At 34.5% G+C, this 15,666-nt stretch overlaps 1 protein-coding gene across 6 annotated transcripts in view; it reads right to left on the reverse strand.

The window, feature by feature from the left end:
* The window catches only part of DGKH (diacylglycerol kinase eta), a 185,979-nt gene that overhangs the window by 46,286 nt on the left and 124,027 nt on the right, over positions 1-15,666 (reverse strand). For all 6 annotated transcript variants that reach the window (XM_082602380.1, XM_082602381.1, XM_082602378.1 and 3 more), the window contains 5 exons: positions 13,400-13,485; positions 6,947-7,046; positions 5,061-5,334; positions 4,246-4,368; positions 856-981 (listed from right to left, as the gene is read on the reverse strand). In XM_082602380.1, coding sequence (XP_082458506.1) covers positions 856-981; positions 4,246-4,368; positions 5,061-5,334; positions 6,947-7,046; positions 13,400-13,485 — 709 coding nt within the window. The remainder of the gene's footprint in view (positions 1-855; positions 982-4,245; positions 4,369-5,060; positions 5,335-6,946; positions 7,047-13,399; positions 13,486-15,666) is intronic.

The raw sequence follows: 15,666 nt of genomic DNA on the forward strand, positions 1-15,666 counted from the left end.
ATTGATTTTCAGGGTGTAATTTGTGTTCCAGTCTACTCTGGAACGAATCTGGAAAGTTTTCACTGAGTCAAACAAATGGTACTTAAGGAGACCTCTGAGACATCTACATTTACATCCCATCCTTTCCACACAAGTCCTTTGGTTTCTGCTAATATTATCCTAATCCCAAGCCTTTATCCAGGGAAGGCTATGGAGATACATAAAAGGTAGTAGAATATAAGATCAAATTTACCATGAGTACTTAAATGCAGATTCCTGGGCTCCACTCTAGAACTACTCAATCAGAATTTCTCAGGGTAGGGTTCAGGAACACTTGCTTTAATACTTCCTAGGCAGCTCTTGTACACACCAAAGTCTAAGGATCTGGACTCTGACTGACAAGAGTACCAAGAACATTTTCTTAAAGGAACATTTACCTTTAAGAACACATTTCTAGGGACTTCCCTGGTGGTTCAGTGGTAAAGAATCCGCCTTACAATGCAGGGGACGCAGGTTTGATCCCTGGTCAGGGAGCTAAGATCCCACATGCTGCAGGGCACGTGCGGCCCACGTGCCGCAAACTACAAAGCCCACGTGCCCTGGAGCCTGCGCGCCACAACTAGAGAAGAAAACCCGCACGCCACAACTAGAGAGAAGCTCGCACACCACAATGAAGAGCCCACACGCCTCAACGACAGATCCTGCATGCCTCAGTGAAGATCCCGGTGCCACAACTAAGACCCGGCACAGCCAAAAATAAACAAATAATAAATCTTAAAAAAAAAAAGAACGCAGTTCTATAGTTCAGGAAAATGAGTACTTATACGTTTTCATGGAAATACTTAAAAATACACCATGTTTCAGGATCTGTACTACCTGGGCAGATTATTCTGGTATTGAGCACTGGGAGGTTTTCTTTACTGGCTGCCACAGCAGGACCAGAGCCAGAGTCAGTTTGGGAACGACTTGCCCGGCCATCTGGAGACCGAGGTGCAGTTTTAACTGTTGGCAAAAAGTCCAGATTAAAAGGAGATAAAGTTATAAAAATAAGCAAGTCCTTACACACTCATGACATAAAATAATTTCATACATGTTTAACCAGTAGAACCAAAAATAATTACATTGTGTTTATTCTTTTACCATTTTCTGTTCATTTTCTTGGGATTTACTATGTGGAAGGAATCTGCCACAGTTAGAAGTCTTGATCTTCCATTTTGAACAGATGGCAATTAATAAAAAATAGATGCTTACCATAATTAAAGGTCAGTGATACTCATAATTTGAATGTGAGAAACCCATTATTTAAAAAAAAGGAAATTCTGAAGCCTGACAATTTTTGAAAATGGAACATGTGTTGCAGTGTATACTACCAATGCAATCCTTTTCTCAAAAATGTTGGATAAATGATAAAATTTAAGGAATGTAATTCCCAGAGCTAACAGTGAAACATGAGTAGCATTTTCTTCTACACATGGAAGGAAAAATATTATTTTTTCAAATGAAACCAATATACTTTTCCTGTACTTCCCAATTAATTATTTACTCAAGACAATGATTTGTCCAAAACAGTTTTATCATATTTTTATAAAAGCTCAATATATTTAAAAAATTATTCCAAAACAGAATTACTCTCAAAGTAAAGAACAAAAAGAGAGATTTAATTCTATCTAAACTGGGGCAATTTAATGGAGAGCAAATAGTATCTTTAACTAATTTAGGAGTGATTGGCAGGTGTTTCAAAAAACAGTAATCCTCAAACTCAATTTAAAAATACTCTAAAACTTAATTATCTTTACTCTCCCTAAGACTAATTACAAACTAACTATATTAATCTTATACACTCATCTCTCTGTTCAAAAACAGTCCAGGTGCACTAAAGAAAAAAAAGTAGCAGAACAGCCACTCTTTTTTTTTTTTTTTTACAGATGGGAGCCCTGGAACTAATTTCTAATAAAAACAACCTTTTGATATTCATCTCTGATAAAAAACAGAGTGTGTTCTAGTGACTAAGATTGATCTTCCATTGCAGGTAACTAAATTAATGTTTCATGGTTCTTCTTAAATATAACATCTCACTGATCGTATTAATGTGTATTTTGCACATCTCAGATGTATGAATTATTATATTATTCAATAATACAATGAATATGCTTCAAAAAATTAATGATTAATACAGAAACACTTCTACTGCTACTGATTCCCACTAAATTGGATTACTAGCCAAAAAAATAATATCAAATACTGCACCATAAAGACTTGTATAATCTATGCCTATTTCAATAACATCTACACCACTATATCTGTATTTTTTTGGTTTCCTTTGCAGGCTATAATGGAAGTGTCAAATTCATGAGAGTATAGTAAGGTGGGATAGTAGCTGGTTAGAAAACCATTACCAATGAGTGCTGAAAAACCAATCCTCCAAAGAGAGCCATTCATTATGTCCAGAATGAGTAGCATACAGGTATCAGTGTATTCTTGCATTACAGAAATATCTGGAGAATATTGCTCAAAACGGAGCATCGTATTTTAATGGGGTATCATAGTGACCAAATGGGTGCAACCAGGAAAAGAAAGTTTAAAATCATCAAATTAGATTGGTAAAACAATTTAGGAGAGAGAATCTGGAAAAGAAGATATAATGTGCGGGAAGAGACTATGATGCCATGAAAGCTGTTTTCAGTATCATTTCAGGGCTGCCGCACAGCAGAATCATCTTCAATATCATGAAATGATGTGTGTAAAATTGCTTTTAAACTAGCCATAAAGCCCTACACAAATGTCAGTAGTTGTTACTGTTGACATTATCATACATAAAAGTTTATTAATAGTAACTGTAATCATGGGTAGAAATTTAAGGAAGAATATATAAAGCTCAATACATTAACAAAAGAAAATTTCCTAAGAATTAGAGCTGACCATAAGAGGGGGACGAGGTGAAAGTGAGTAGTCCGAAGGCTCAATGACCATCGGTCAAGGTTGTAAAATATGCCTGCATTGGTTTATATTCTGCAATGGGGCCATTTAAGGTCTAAAAGATCTAAGGTTATAAAATTGGGTTGTGTGCTGGAATAGGTATACATAAGGTCTAAAAGGACTAAGGATGTAGAATATAAAAGCACTGGTTGTATGTCAGACATGTGAGGTCTATAATATGGTCTAATTTCAAAGTTTCTAAGAGTTTTACATATAACTAAGAACTACTCTTTCAAAGTTAGTGCAGTTAGCAACAACAGCGGAAGTAGTAGCAATAATCATAATAGTGATAATGACAGCAAACATTCCTTTACAGAACAATGTACCAGGCGCTATTTTAGGCACTTAATGTGTGTTAACTTATTTAAAGGTCACAACAAGTAGGTACATTACTATCATTTTATCATTTTATCCTTTTATCATTATTATCATTATAGCATTTCACAAATGAGGAAACCATAGAGAACTTAAGTAATCTATCCAAGTTTATATGTGAAAGTAAAAGCAAAAATTTAATGATGGCAAACACTTGTGATATAACATCAACTGATTTTCGTTAGTACTATGTAATTATTTTCATATTATCATCTCATCTTCATTAATATTTCTGCTTGTTTTATTCTAGTAAATTAACACTTTTTCCCTCATACAACATGAAAAACTAAAAGTATAAATTCATTTTCAATTAAAACCTAAAAGGTAGAGAAATAGTTAATATTATTCAAGCAACTACACAATAATTTCCTGGCAAAAATAATTTCAGTAGAGATAGGGTTGTAACTAAATGTCTTATGATTTAAAAACTTAATTTAGTGATAAGGATTATCAGCCATCTAGGCTGATCAATGGAACTCAAGGGACTGATAAATTATTTAAATGTCAAGTTTTATGCATGTGAGGCCTGCAGCTTCCATATTATTCTCAAAGGAATCTGAGGGCTAAAATAGGTTAAAATCTGCTGTTTTGGTGTTTACTCTTTCTTCGGGAAAATTAAGATATTTAGCCACATTTGGCCCCCAAATCCTTAGTTTATTATGATGATTTCTAGATTAAAAAGGGATGATAAAAAAGGGATGTGATAAAAAAGGGATGTGAGAGTACTTGACAATGGTCTAAATAATGTTACCTTCATTATTTTAGCATTCATGAATATCTAAGCTTTAACTTCTGAAAAACCTTGTTAAAAATAAAAATACAAATAGTTTATTTCAAACTGATAGGTCTTTCGAAAACTAAAAGCAGAATTACATTTTATTTAATTCCAAAATAATTTTATCACAGTTTTCTTACCAGTTAATGACGCTTTTGCATCATCTTCTTTTGATTCATCTTTAGACTCATCTGTTTCTGTGCTATCGTAATCAAATGATTGATTAACTGGTTCAGAGGAGTGAACTGTCTGGTCATCCATCACTTTAAGTACCCAGAAGAGAAGTATGTTTGAACAAGCAAAAATAAGATCCATAAATATTAAAATATGCTTAAAAAGGGAAAATTGAAATAGAAACCCAAAGAGATTCCACATTCACAAATAAGCACTGATTGGCAACGAATTTTTGGGGTCATGTGATGTCTGTTAAGTACTAGAGATTATAAAAGGAAATATTTTAAATTGTCAAAATTATATTTTTAGTAGAAGAGAAAAATAAAATATAAGAGCTTTAGAGAATGAAATACAAGTCCAATTACAAGTTACAATCTGTTTCTGAATATTAATTGTTTATATTAAAGTTAACTTCTAATCTACTACTAAAATTCTAAGAGAACTATACATATTACATTAATACAAAAAAATTAAAATATAGGTGTAACTTTTATAAACTCTTAAAAAAGCAGCATCAACATTTAGGAAATACATGTTAAAATATTTTCAAAGTAGTTTATAGGTTTGATATTCTTTAAGAATTTAACAGATTCCAGCTTAAAAAATTTTAATTTTAGAAATATGATTTAAAGGTAATTTTTAACTTTCTTTTAATGTTTCCAGTGTACTTTATCTCCGAAACTTTTTAAAGTGTGTCCAGACTGACCAATAGGAAAATTCCCTTGTGCTTGCCACGGGAATGCTGCTCCCTTCTTCAGAAGTTACTTTTGTTAATGTGTACCTTTTCCGGCCTCTTCAATGACTTGCCTCACTGCTTTCTTTAAACTGTTTGCCCGCAGCATTATTTCTTTCGGTTTGATAGTTTTCTGGGAGGAAGGTTTTGTAGTGTCATCCAAGAGTTGTTCCTTGCTTTCACACAAGGATTCTTCGCTGGAAGATTCCACAGGATCTTCTTCTACAATGAGAGGGCTGATGCCCGGGAGAACCGGAGTAGCCTGGGAATCTGTGTGCAAAGCCTGGAGCAGTTGTTCAAGCTTCTCATTTAGAACTGAACACTAAGAAAACAAAAACACGGTAATGAATCTTCATTTAGTGGAGATGGAAAGTGACAGTTTAAATGATTGGTTTTTGATTTTTAGAGGAAAGATGCCTACACTGATGTTTATCATTAATTGGTTATCTATATAAATTATACCTTAGTCAGCTATGGACTTAATAACTTACAATTTTTTAAAAAACAGCACAATTATTCTGTAAATTTACTGATTTATACTTCCAGAACTATCCAAGCACCATTGCACACGTGAAAATCTTTACAATCTTCCTAAAGCTATTTTTCTTTAAAAGAAAACAACGAAAGCTTCACGATAAAGTGACACATTACATTAACAATTTACACATTATACAAAATTTGCTGTACATTATACAAAACATGGCATAAACTTTTTTTTTAAGTAATCGACTTATGTCACTGCCAAGCCTGTCTGAGTCTTGTAAACACAAACTGCCAAGTCTGGCTGAGTCTTGTAAACTGACCTTCAAAGCTTTGGTTTGCAAAGGAGTTACAGTATTTAAGGGATTATTGGCTCAAAGAAAGAGAAAAAGGAATATGCACAGGATAAGGAAGAACCATGCAGAAAGAAAACAAGTACTGGGCCCTTGTTTCTTTCTGCTTTTCTTGAATTCCTAAGAGTAAAGAAACATTTAGAACCGAAGCTATTGATGCTACTGCCTAATATACGTTTTACCTTCACACAATTTCCAGTCCCTTCTGCCTCCCTTTGTTTTTGATGACATGCCAAGAGAAAGTTACAGCAGAGATAGTTATGAGAAAAAAGTGTGACTACAGAGGGTTTCTGTTTTCTGAAGCTCTCCACAGAGCAGAAAAACAAGAGAAAGAGGCTGAAAACTTCAAATGTATATTTCTATTTTCTTTTCCTTCCACTCAATCAAACCACCATCTATAGCTGGGGAAGTTCATTCCTTTGCAAAGCCCAAGAGAGCCAAGCCTTTTGTGAGAATGCCCTGTCGTGCACAAATGAAAGCAAAGATGGTAGCTTTCAAGGTTCAGTAAACTATTCTTATTTTAGCCTCAGAAAGCTCACAACGGAAAAGAAATATCTATAAAGAAAAAGGCAAAGCAAGAAACAGAACCCTGAAAGAGGCCGAGGATCATAACATCTGGGAAATCCAAGCAACGATGCTGGGAGGGAACTTGAGTGGCCAAGGTTTGCCTGGAAGTGGAAAACCATTCCTCTTCCCACTGGAAAGCCAGCTTCCCAGCATTTCCCCCCATGTGACCCGACTACTGTGCATTTCTCCTTCAAAATGTCAATCAGTGGGAAAAAGGAGTTGAGTTATCAAGTTTGGCGTCTTGGTTTTCAGCAATGCAGTTTTCCTACATGTTAAGGGGACTTCCTTAAAAGAGAAGGAATGTAGAATCAACAGAATAAAATATTTAATAACAGGCTCTCAAAAAATTTAAAAAAAATAAAGGGACTAACCATAAAGCATGTTTTAAACCCTCATATCTGATTCCAAAGTAATTTTTCTCTTGGTTTAAGATATTTTGGCAGGAAAGCCACTTGATCAATTTAGCTGTAAAACACAGTTCAATATTAACACTGTCAGTAAAAAACCTTCATGTCCTGAACACTTCCCGCTTACTTTATTGGCCACGGCATCAGCTGCAACAGCTTTTTCCAACGTTTTTTCATGCGCCTTCTCTACTTTGGCAACGAAATCCTTTACAGTTTCACAAAGTACCCTTTGAAGAAAAGAAATTGTGCAATTCAGGAAACTCAGTAAGCTGATTCGCTTTGATTTACAAACATATTTAAAAATAAGCACAATTAAGTAAACTGTTAAAATATTGGGATCATTTGTTTATAAACCCATACTTGTATTTGCTGTGTAACATGTCCTATATAAGTTCAAGACGTTAGAAGTGATAAATGGATACATGAATAAACCTTGCTCTACATAATTTAAATAAGTCATTTTACGGTTATAACAAGCCTTTCTCAAATATTTAAATTTTTAAAATTCTTGAGAAGAGTAGTTGTAGACCTTATTTAAAAAAGAAAGCATTATCTTCTGCACTTTATGTGTCCTTAAAACAGGACTTTCAGTGTTGAGCAAACAAGAATAAATCTGTCCCTAATGGTGTTATTGTTGCTCTCCTATTCATTATATAGGTAACTATTTTCTTCCTGAAGAGGAAAGAGTTTGTGCGTTATGCTGGAAACCAACCTGCCACTTGACTTGAGTTATATTCTCTGTAAATCCATTGATTTTTTTTCCTTAAGATAACCAATGTAATACCATGCAGACTAACTGAATTTAGGTCTTGTTAGTGTCAGCAATATATATGGTTTACTTGTTTGTTTCTTTTAATTACATTTGGTTTCTTTGCAATAGAAATAGACTAAAAGAAAAAAATCTGAAACATTAAAAAAATTGTCAAAAGTCTTTAGAACTGGTGTTGGATTAAAAACTACAACCAACAGAATGGTATATAACCAGCTTTTTGTAGCAAGCACTTATAAAGTGATTTTGAAAACAAAATCAGACTATTTTAAAATAATATTTCTCTTTAACATTGATAAAGGTTGAGGAATTTTAGGAAAAAAAACCCAGATTACAGCAATTATTTTTTTCTATTATACTCACAATTTTCTCTGGTATGCGAGTGACATAAACTTTCCAGATACTTAAGTATTAGGAAATTGAGCCATTCAATAGATACAGTACACACACACACACACACACACACACACACACACACACACACACACACTCTTCAAACCTTCATATTAATCATCTAAGAAATAAATGAATTACTCTTAACATTTTTTGTTTTGTTTGTTATTTTTGACAACCATTTCTAGATTTCACTTGGACAAAAGGTAATACTTCCTAACCTTTAACCTTTTTGGTTGGGTTTTTAAACAAATTTCTACAGAGACTCTAGCTAACCATTTATTAAGAGATTCATTCATGTGTCTCATGTCAGGTTTGGTCTTCTTTGTTCATGTATAATATTTTTATGGAATTTCTTGAAATATTCAGACAGGCTACTATGAAATTTCTTCTATGAACTTTACTGAAAGTTTTTCTAAGACGTCCCATGTTTAAGAAGAGGAAACAATGACATTCCCTCCTCTTTACAGAACTCCAAAATAAAAGTTTTCCTTGTTATTATTACAACACTGTGTTGATAAATTTTCCTCTTGGATTTGTGAAATTGCATAATGCCATAACATTATCATAGCTACTTTTGCTGGCATTTCACTGACTCCTAGGGACAGAGCCTGTCGGTCCATCAGCCTAGGAATGAAAGGGGCAGCAGAGGTGCTTCCTCACCTGTGCCATGCTGCTGAGGCAGACAGAGGCTCAGGGAGAGAGGAGGATACTGTGTTACGGAACACTGGCCACTTAGTTGGGGGAATCTTATGGTCCACTAAGTTCCATATTCCAGAAGACAGAGGATATTTATAATCTGGAGGAATGAATTCACTTTTTGTTATACCTAAATGGTGAATGCAGAGGTTTTTTAAATAGAAATAAAACGTACACTTAAAAGCAGTGTGATTTCAAAGTCACACCAACAAGGAACTTGCAAACTTGGGGGAAAACAGTTTTAAGATGTATTTACTATAGTAACACAAAAAACATCCTCCAACTGACACAGTTTCCCGCTTTAATATATAAAGACTTCCAGAAAATATGTGCAAAAATCAAATGAATGAACCTGGAACATGGATCTTCACATAGAGCTAAAAATGTTCTAAATTCCTAATTCCACATTTAATTAACATTACTTATCATTTTGATGAGGTATATCCAGCACTGTGCTTCTTTAGTTTTGTTCTCTCTCTCTTCCAATCTGAACATGGTCAAATTATTCAGTTGAAGCTAACAATAGTCCACACAGCTAGCATGCTTTATGATTTCCACCATCATCTTAATTATGTTATATATGGAATCTATACTTATCACTGGTAACAGCATCTTCATTTATCAGTTTTCCACTTATTTTTAATAGGGGTAAATGACAATAAAACATGCAAATGCTACACTAAGAAAAATACGGCAATGGTGCCCAAACAGAACCACATATTGGTAGTCAGTGCCTGAAAACTTCATTTTTAATCTGATATTTAAAAGTTCCAATCAGAAATTAAAGGTAATTTACAAACATCAATGCATAATATATTAACACCCCTAGCTATCTATATGCTCTGAGGAAAGATTCTAACTACATATATTACCTCATCTATTCGGTGAGGGGGTTTGCCTAAATTATCTCTAAGATAGATCCTAAATCTAAAATTCTATGGTTCTATGACAATGGTTCCAATTTTATTATTTTTTCCTGCTAATGATCTCATTTTCTGAGTTTTTTTAATGTTTATTTATTTATTTATTTATTATTTTTTTGGGTGCATCAGGTCTTAGTTGCAGTGTGCAGGCTCTCTAGTTGTGGCGCGCAGGCTCCAGAGCACTGTAGACTCTGTAGTTGTGGCGCGCAGGCTCCCAAGCACATGGGCTCTGCAGTTTGTGGCATGCGAGCTCTCTAGTTGAGGCACAAGGGCTCAGTAGCTGCGGTGCATGGGCTTAGTTGCCCCGCAGCATGTGGGATCTTAGTTTCCCGACCAGGGATCAAACCCATGTCCCCTGTATTGGAAGGCGGATTCTTAACCACTGGACCACCAGGGAAATCCCTGAGAATGTTTGTCTACAGAATAAATTGCATTTACATAATAACTTGTTTTTTATTTTTATTAATAAATGACATCTATAATGACTAATTAGTCCTTCTGAATCTCAGAAGATAACTCATGTTACCATACTGAACTGACAAAATTACAAAGTCAAGAAAATGTTGACTTTATGTTGATGAACTACATTAGTTAACTTACTTATTAGCTATGCTGATGAAATACAGCTTTTCCATCAGCATTTTCAACATTTTAAAATAGTTAAAAATAGCTTAAGCTACTGGAATTACTATTTTATGAAACAAATATAAACATACACAAGAGGTTTAGTTAAAACGTTCTGCCTTAATGTATCATTCAACAAGTAAATGGCATTAACAAAAGAAGGGAACTCTTTATCTAGGTGGTAGTTAAAAGAATGTAGATGTCAATGTGTGTGTGTATTATCTTTTTCTAATCACTAAGCTGAACCTTTATGATTTGAGTACTTTACTGTGTATATGTCGTGCCTCAAATAACACAGTTTTTTAAAAGTAGGGAGAACTATTATAGATTTTCTAAGTCTTAGAGACATGAACCCAAATGCAATACATGCCCTGTTTGGATTTTGATTTGAACGAATCAATTGTCTAAAAAACACTTCAAGAAAATTAGGGGAAATGGAATATAGGTTGAGTAATTATTGTTAATTTTATTAGCTTTTAAAAAAGATTATTGGATATACATACTGAAAGTGGAATAAAATGATTTCTGGGATTTGCTTAGAGATACTCCAGCAAAAGGAAGTGGGGAGTAGATGACAAAATGTTGATAAATACTGAAGCTGAGTGATGGGTATGGTGGGAAATCATTATACTAGTGTCTCTACTTTTTTGCATATTTGAAAAAAATCCGTAACAAAAGTCAAAGTAAAAATATACTATATCACTGGTACAAAGTTATTACATATTGTCCTCTCTTTTCTCTCTTGAACCTCTTTATGGCAAATCCCCCAGAATTTTAATCTGCTGTTGTACAGTTCAGGCATCTGGGCAGGCCTGGGAGCTCAGACAAGTGACAAGAGGGGACCAAGGTTGTAATAGAATCTGCTTAAAGGCAAATGAGCTAGTCAGGGAGGAATCCAAAGCCAAGCTAAGAGTAGAGCCTAAACAAGGAGCCAGGCCAAGGTCAAGGAAAAAATGTGAAATGCAGCTGGGTAAAACATGAGGTGATGATACCATAATTTAACATAGCACTCTGTAGTTTATAAGCTCTAATTTTATTTCATTACTCAAGTTAATTCCCCTAACAGTTCCATGAGGGAGGAAGGACAGGCATTCTTTCCATTCTTACACTTGATAAAACAGGCATAGGTCACAAAGCCAGCAAATGGTTGAATCTCATCTAGGACCTCAGACTGACATAGTACAGCACTGTGACTTACGTCAGTGGTTTTCAAGCTATTTTTCAGAAATATTTCAAGGATTTCACGAAGGCTTGATTAAAATTTCATTTAGAAATATAGAATATAATTTTTTAAATGTTCTTAACATTTTAAAATAACTGTTACGTATACAAGAGAACAATACTATGTTAGCTTTTACTTTAGAATTCACTATTTTTTGTGCAAATCTCATATTTAATGCAGTTTCCAGTTATTTCTGTATTTTATGTTGGTTACATGGTCGTAAGGAAATTGTCTTCAATTAAATAAAAATGGCATCCTTACGACCATGTAACCAACATAAAATACAGAAATAACTGGAAACTGCATAGAACATAAAACTAAAACTGTCACCTATAACCTTATTGCTTATTTTTCTGTTAAATAACTAATAATTTAATCCTATCCAGTGTATCAATGCCAACAAAATAAAATTTTAGTTTTTTAATATTGGGATTCTGCATAAAATTTTATTTGAAAAAAGACAGTTATAAGTCAATTATCATCTTAAAGAAATAAAAATAAAAAACACATAAAACATAAAAGAGGCAGTAATCAAACACCCGAAAGCCAATATTAAAGCTTTGCTAACATCTGAACTAAGAAAGGTGGCCAAATAAAATATTTACTTAACTGTATTAAAGAATAATTCTATAACTTGTTATACCTTAAAAAAGTTTCCATTGCAACTTTCAATCTTTTCTAGCCATGTCCTCTAAAATGTCCCATAAAGAGGCACTTGACTCATAGGGCAAGGGTGGCAAATGCAAATGTCTTCCTCATAGAAGTAACTTAAGAAATACCAGAGGAAGTAACTTTGGTATGTGAATTTGGACCAAGAGGAGAAAGACAATAGGGAGTGCTAAGGTCTGGGACAAAGTAGAGATTTGTACATTTCACCATAAAGCAATATGACTAATTAAAAAACACCCAATCGAGGCATCAACCAAAAAACCCATCAGCAGCACTGCCCATCAAATAAAGAGCATCTGGAGCCCACTAATCTGGGCAACCTGTGTGCTTCCCTTGCCTTTCGCTGTTAACTCTTTTCCTATTGCTCAGTCCTATCTCCTATTGCTGAAGGTTATGGCGCCCAAAGCAATTGTCACTACATCTGTGCTTTGGTCACAAGCAAATTTGTTTTTCATGATTTATTTTGTCTTTCCTTGACTTCTTTGCAAATTAAGTATGTAACATGTAAAGTTTGTGTATTTTTCCTTCCATCACTTCCCCACTCCCTTTCTTTTCCTTCCCTTTCTCTCCCCTCTTTCTGTATATCAGTAATATTTCCTTGCTAAGCCTGAATCCTAAAACATGCTTTTACTTTTGCTCATCAGTTGAAAATTTCAGTGGGTTTCACTCCTTCCTGTAGTTGACTTTCCAGTTCTCATGACAGCAGTATAGGGTGCTTCAAGACTAAATCCTAAATTCCAGACAGGCAACATTCGGGATAATAAAATCAAGTAGCTTTGGCTCCATGTATGGAATCAACTTAACTAAAATCTGATAACTTTGAATTAAAATATAATTACATAATTTAAACATACTGGGAAATGTCATTTTGAAAAATTTCATTATTATTTTCCTTTTCCTGGTGTAAACAATCCCTGAATACTAGTGTTTATGGAAATAATGAATTATAATGAAATGTGTTTTCCACATCATAATTAATCATAAATGTTTCTTTAAATAAGAACTTAGATTAATCAAATTCTAAATATTCACTGTACCTTTTTGACAAAAATGTTTCGAATTAAGCCTCAAAAAAATAGCCTCTAAATAAACTTCACTGCAAATAAGATGCTAAGGTGGTTTTTTAAAAACCAGTGCAAATTTAGTATATCTAGTTCTATAACCTACTTCACAGATATTTTGGGGGGTGGAAATCACGAAGAAATGTCATAAGTGGTAGGAAACAGCTTTCCTTTCATTTTCACCATATAACTATATCATGACTTGAACTCCACAACTCACTTGGCAGATGATATGACCACAGCATGTTCATCAGAATTGAGGATTTTTGTAAGATGAGCTGCAACTGAGTCTTCATAAATTGTCATCTGAAAAAATAAAAAAACTCACACTGTATTATTGTTTCTGGCATTTATACAACTCAGTTATTACTGCTTCAAAAATGGGACCATTTTGACTCATCTGACACATGGCAATGGCTGTAATGAAATATAAATGGATTTAATGAAATAAATAATATATATGAAAGTCATTATACAAAATAGATAAATATTTCCTTTCTGTGAAAGGCTCTTAGTTTCTGGAATTCTTTAATTCATATTCTTAGAAAAATCCATAAAATCCATTAAAAATTTCATTAATGTCAAATAGCTGAATATATAAAAAAAAAACTCCTACAAGTCAGTACAAAAAAAGCGAGACAATCTAATAAAAATTGGCAAAAGACTAGAAAATAAAGAGGAAGATAGGGCTTCCTTGGTGGCGCAGTGGTTAAGAATCCGTCTGCCAATGCAGGGGACACAGGTTCGAGCCCTGGTCTGGGAAGATCCCACATGCTACAGAGCAACTAAGCCTGTGTGCCGCAACTACTGAGCCTGTGCTCTAGAGCCTGTGAGCCACAACTACTGAAGCCCGCATGCTTAGAGCCCATGCCCTGGAACAGGAGAAGCCAGCGCAGTGAGACACCCATGCACCACAATAAAGATCCGACACAGCCAAAAATAAATAAATAAAACTTTAAAAATGAAAAATAAATAAATAAATAAAGAGGAAGATATACAAGTGGTCCATAAGCAGATGAAAAGGTGATCAATCTCATCAGCCATCAGGGAAATAGAAACTAAAACCACAATGCAACACCCCCATATATCTCCAGAATAAGGCTGTGCAGCATGGCTTAAAAAAAGAAAAATCGTATTGTTAAATTCTTTTAATCTAAATACCAAACTGTATTAGAACAATGGACATCTTGACATCAAAGCCCTCTGGCCTTATGTATTCCTTGGAAGCCAGATTCCTACTGCTTTCTCTTTGGATTAAAAGACTTTTGATGCAGATGTCATGTTTTTGGTCTCTTCTGTATCATTCCCCAATCATACAAGTCTAGTAAGTCTACAGATGCTTGTTATCAATGCCAAGGTAATCAAAGAGAAGGTGTGAGCTGCTGTACCCCAGTCAACTCCCTGAAAACACAGGAGAGAATGGCCTCAAATTTCTGGAAATGAAAATCTTCTGATTAGTTTATTTCTAAATTTACTCTTATTGAGTAATAAAACTTCTTTCCCCTCAATTCTGTCTGTTTTCTAGCTGCTTAGTAATAGCATGCTATGAAGTTGTAACTTTATTTTTTCTTTCATTCATTCAACAATATTAAGTGCCTCTATTGGTACCTGGGACTGGAAATAAAAGACTTACCCTCTAGTTTCAGTCAGCTTAGAGCTATGTTTGCCAAGCTGTGTGCCAGGCACTTCAGTGAACGCAGAGGGCTACCGTGAGATTCTTTTAAATTTCAAAGAAAACATTGTAATACTCAACATCTGTTGGACATCACAGAAACTACTAGCTTGAGGTAGTACACAGTTTAAATATTAGGTTGCATTACATTCCTTTTGATGACATTATGTTTTTGTGCAGCTGGATTTTCAGTAGTTGCTGTGATATAAAGCAAACTCCACACAAAAATTAGTGTTGAATAGGAAATGAGGGTATCACGGTCCAATCTGATTCTAAGGTTTGAGATGTATACAGTGCCCACAGGCTCACAACTAGTTATTTAAGAATGAGATAAGTTATTTCTTTTCTTTTAATTTATGTGTATTATTTTTTTCAAATGGTTATTAAGTTGTCAGGACATAAATACTTATTAAGCTGTTTGGACTTAACTACTATTAAGTATTTCTTTTGGCCCAGGGGCACTGTGACGGGATGGGATCTTATTTCCGTGACCAGGGATTGAACCCAGGCCACAGCAGTGAAAGTGCCAAGTCCTAACCACTGGACCTTCAGGGAATTCCCTAACAATACTAAGTTTTAATTCACTGTCTACTTTGTGCCAGTCATCGTACCAGATGACAATATAATTAATGGTGAGTGAATAATATACATTGCCTGATTCTTACAGTGTGATAGCAGTAAGATGATGGAAGGTGAAGGGGGCTGTGGAACTACTGAAGAAAGACACAGATGTAGGACTTGGGAGATGAGGGATGACCACTTGGAGTGAGTGGTGGACACCTGGAATGAGTGATACCTAAGCTGAGACTTGAGGT

This window comes from Mesoplodon mirus (assembly GCF_964341445.2).
Source record: "Mesoplodon mirus genome assembly, chromosome: 17".
Classification (NCBI taxonomy): Eukaryota; Metazoa; Chordata; class Mammalia; order Artiodactyla; family Ziphiidae; genus Mesoplodon; species Mesoplodon mirus.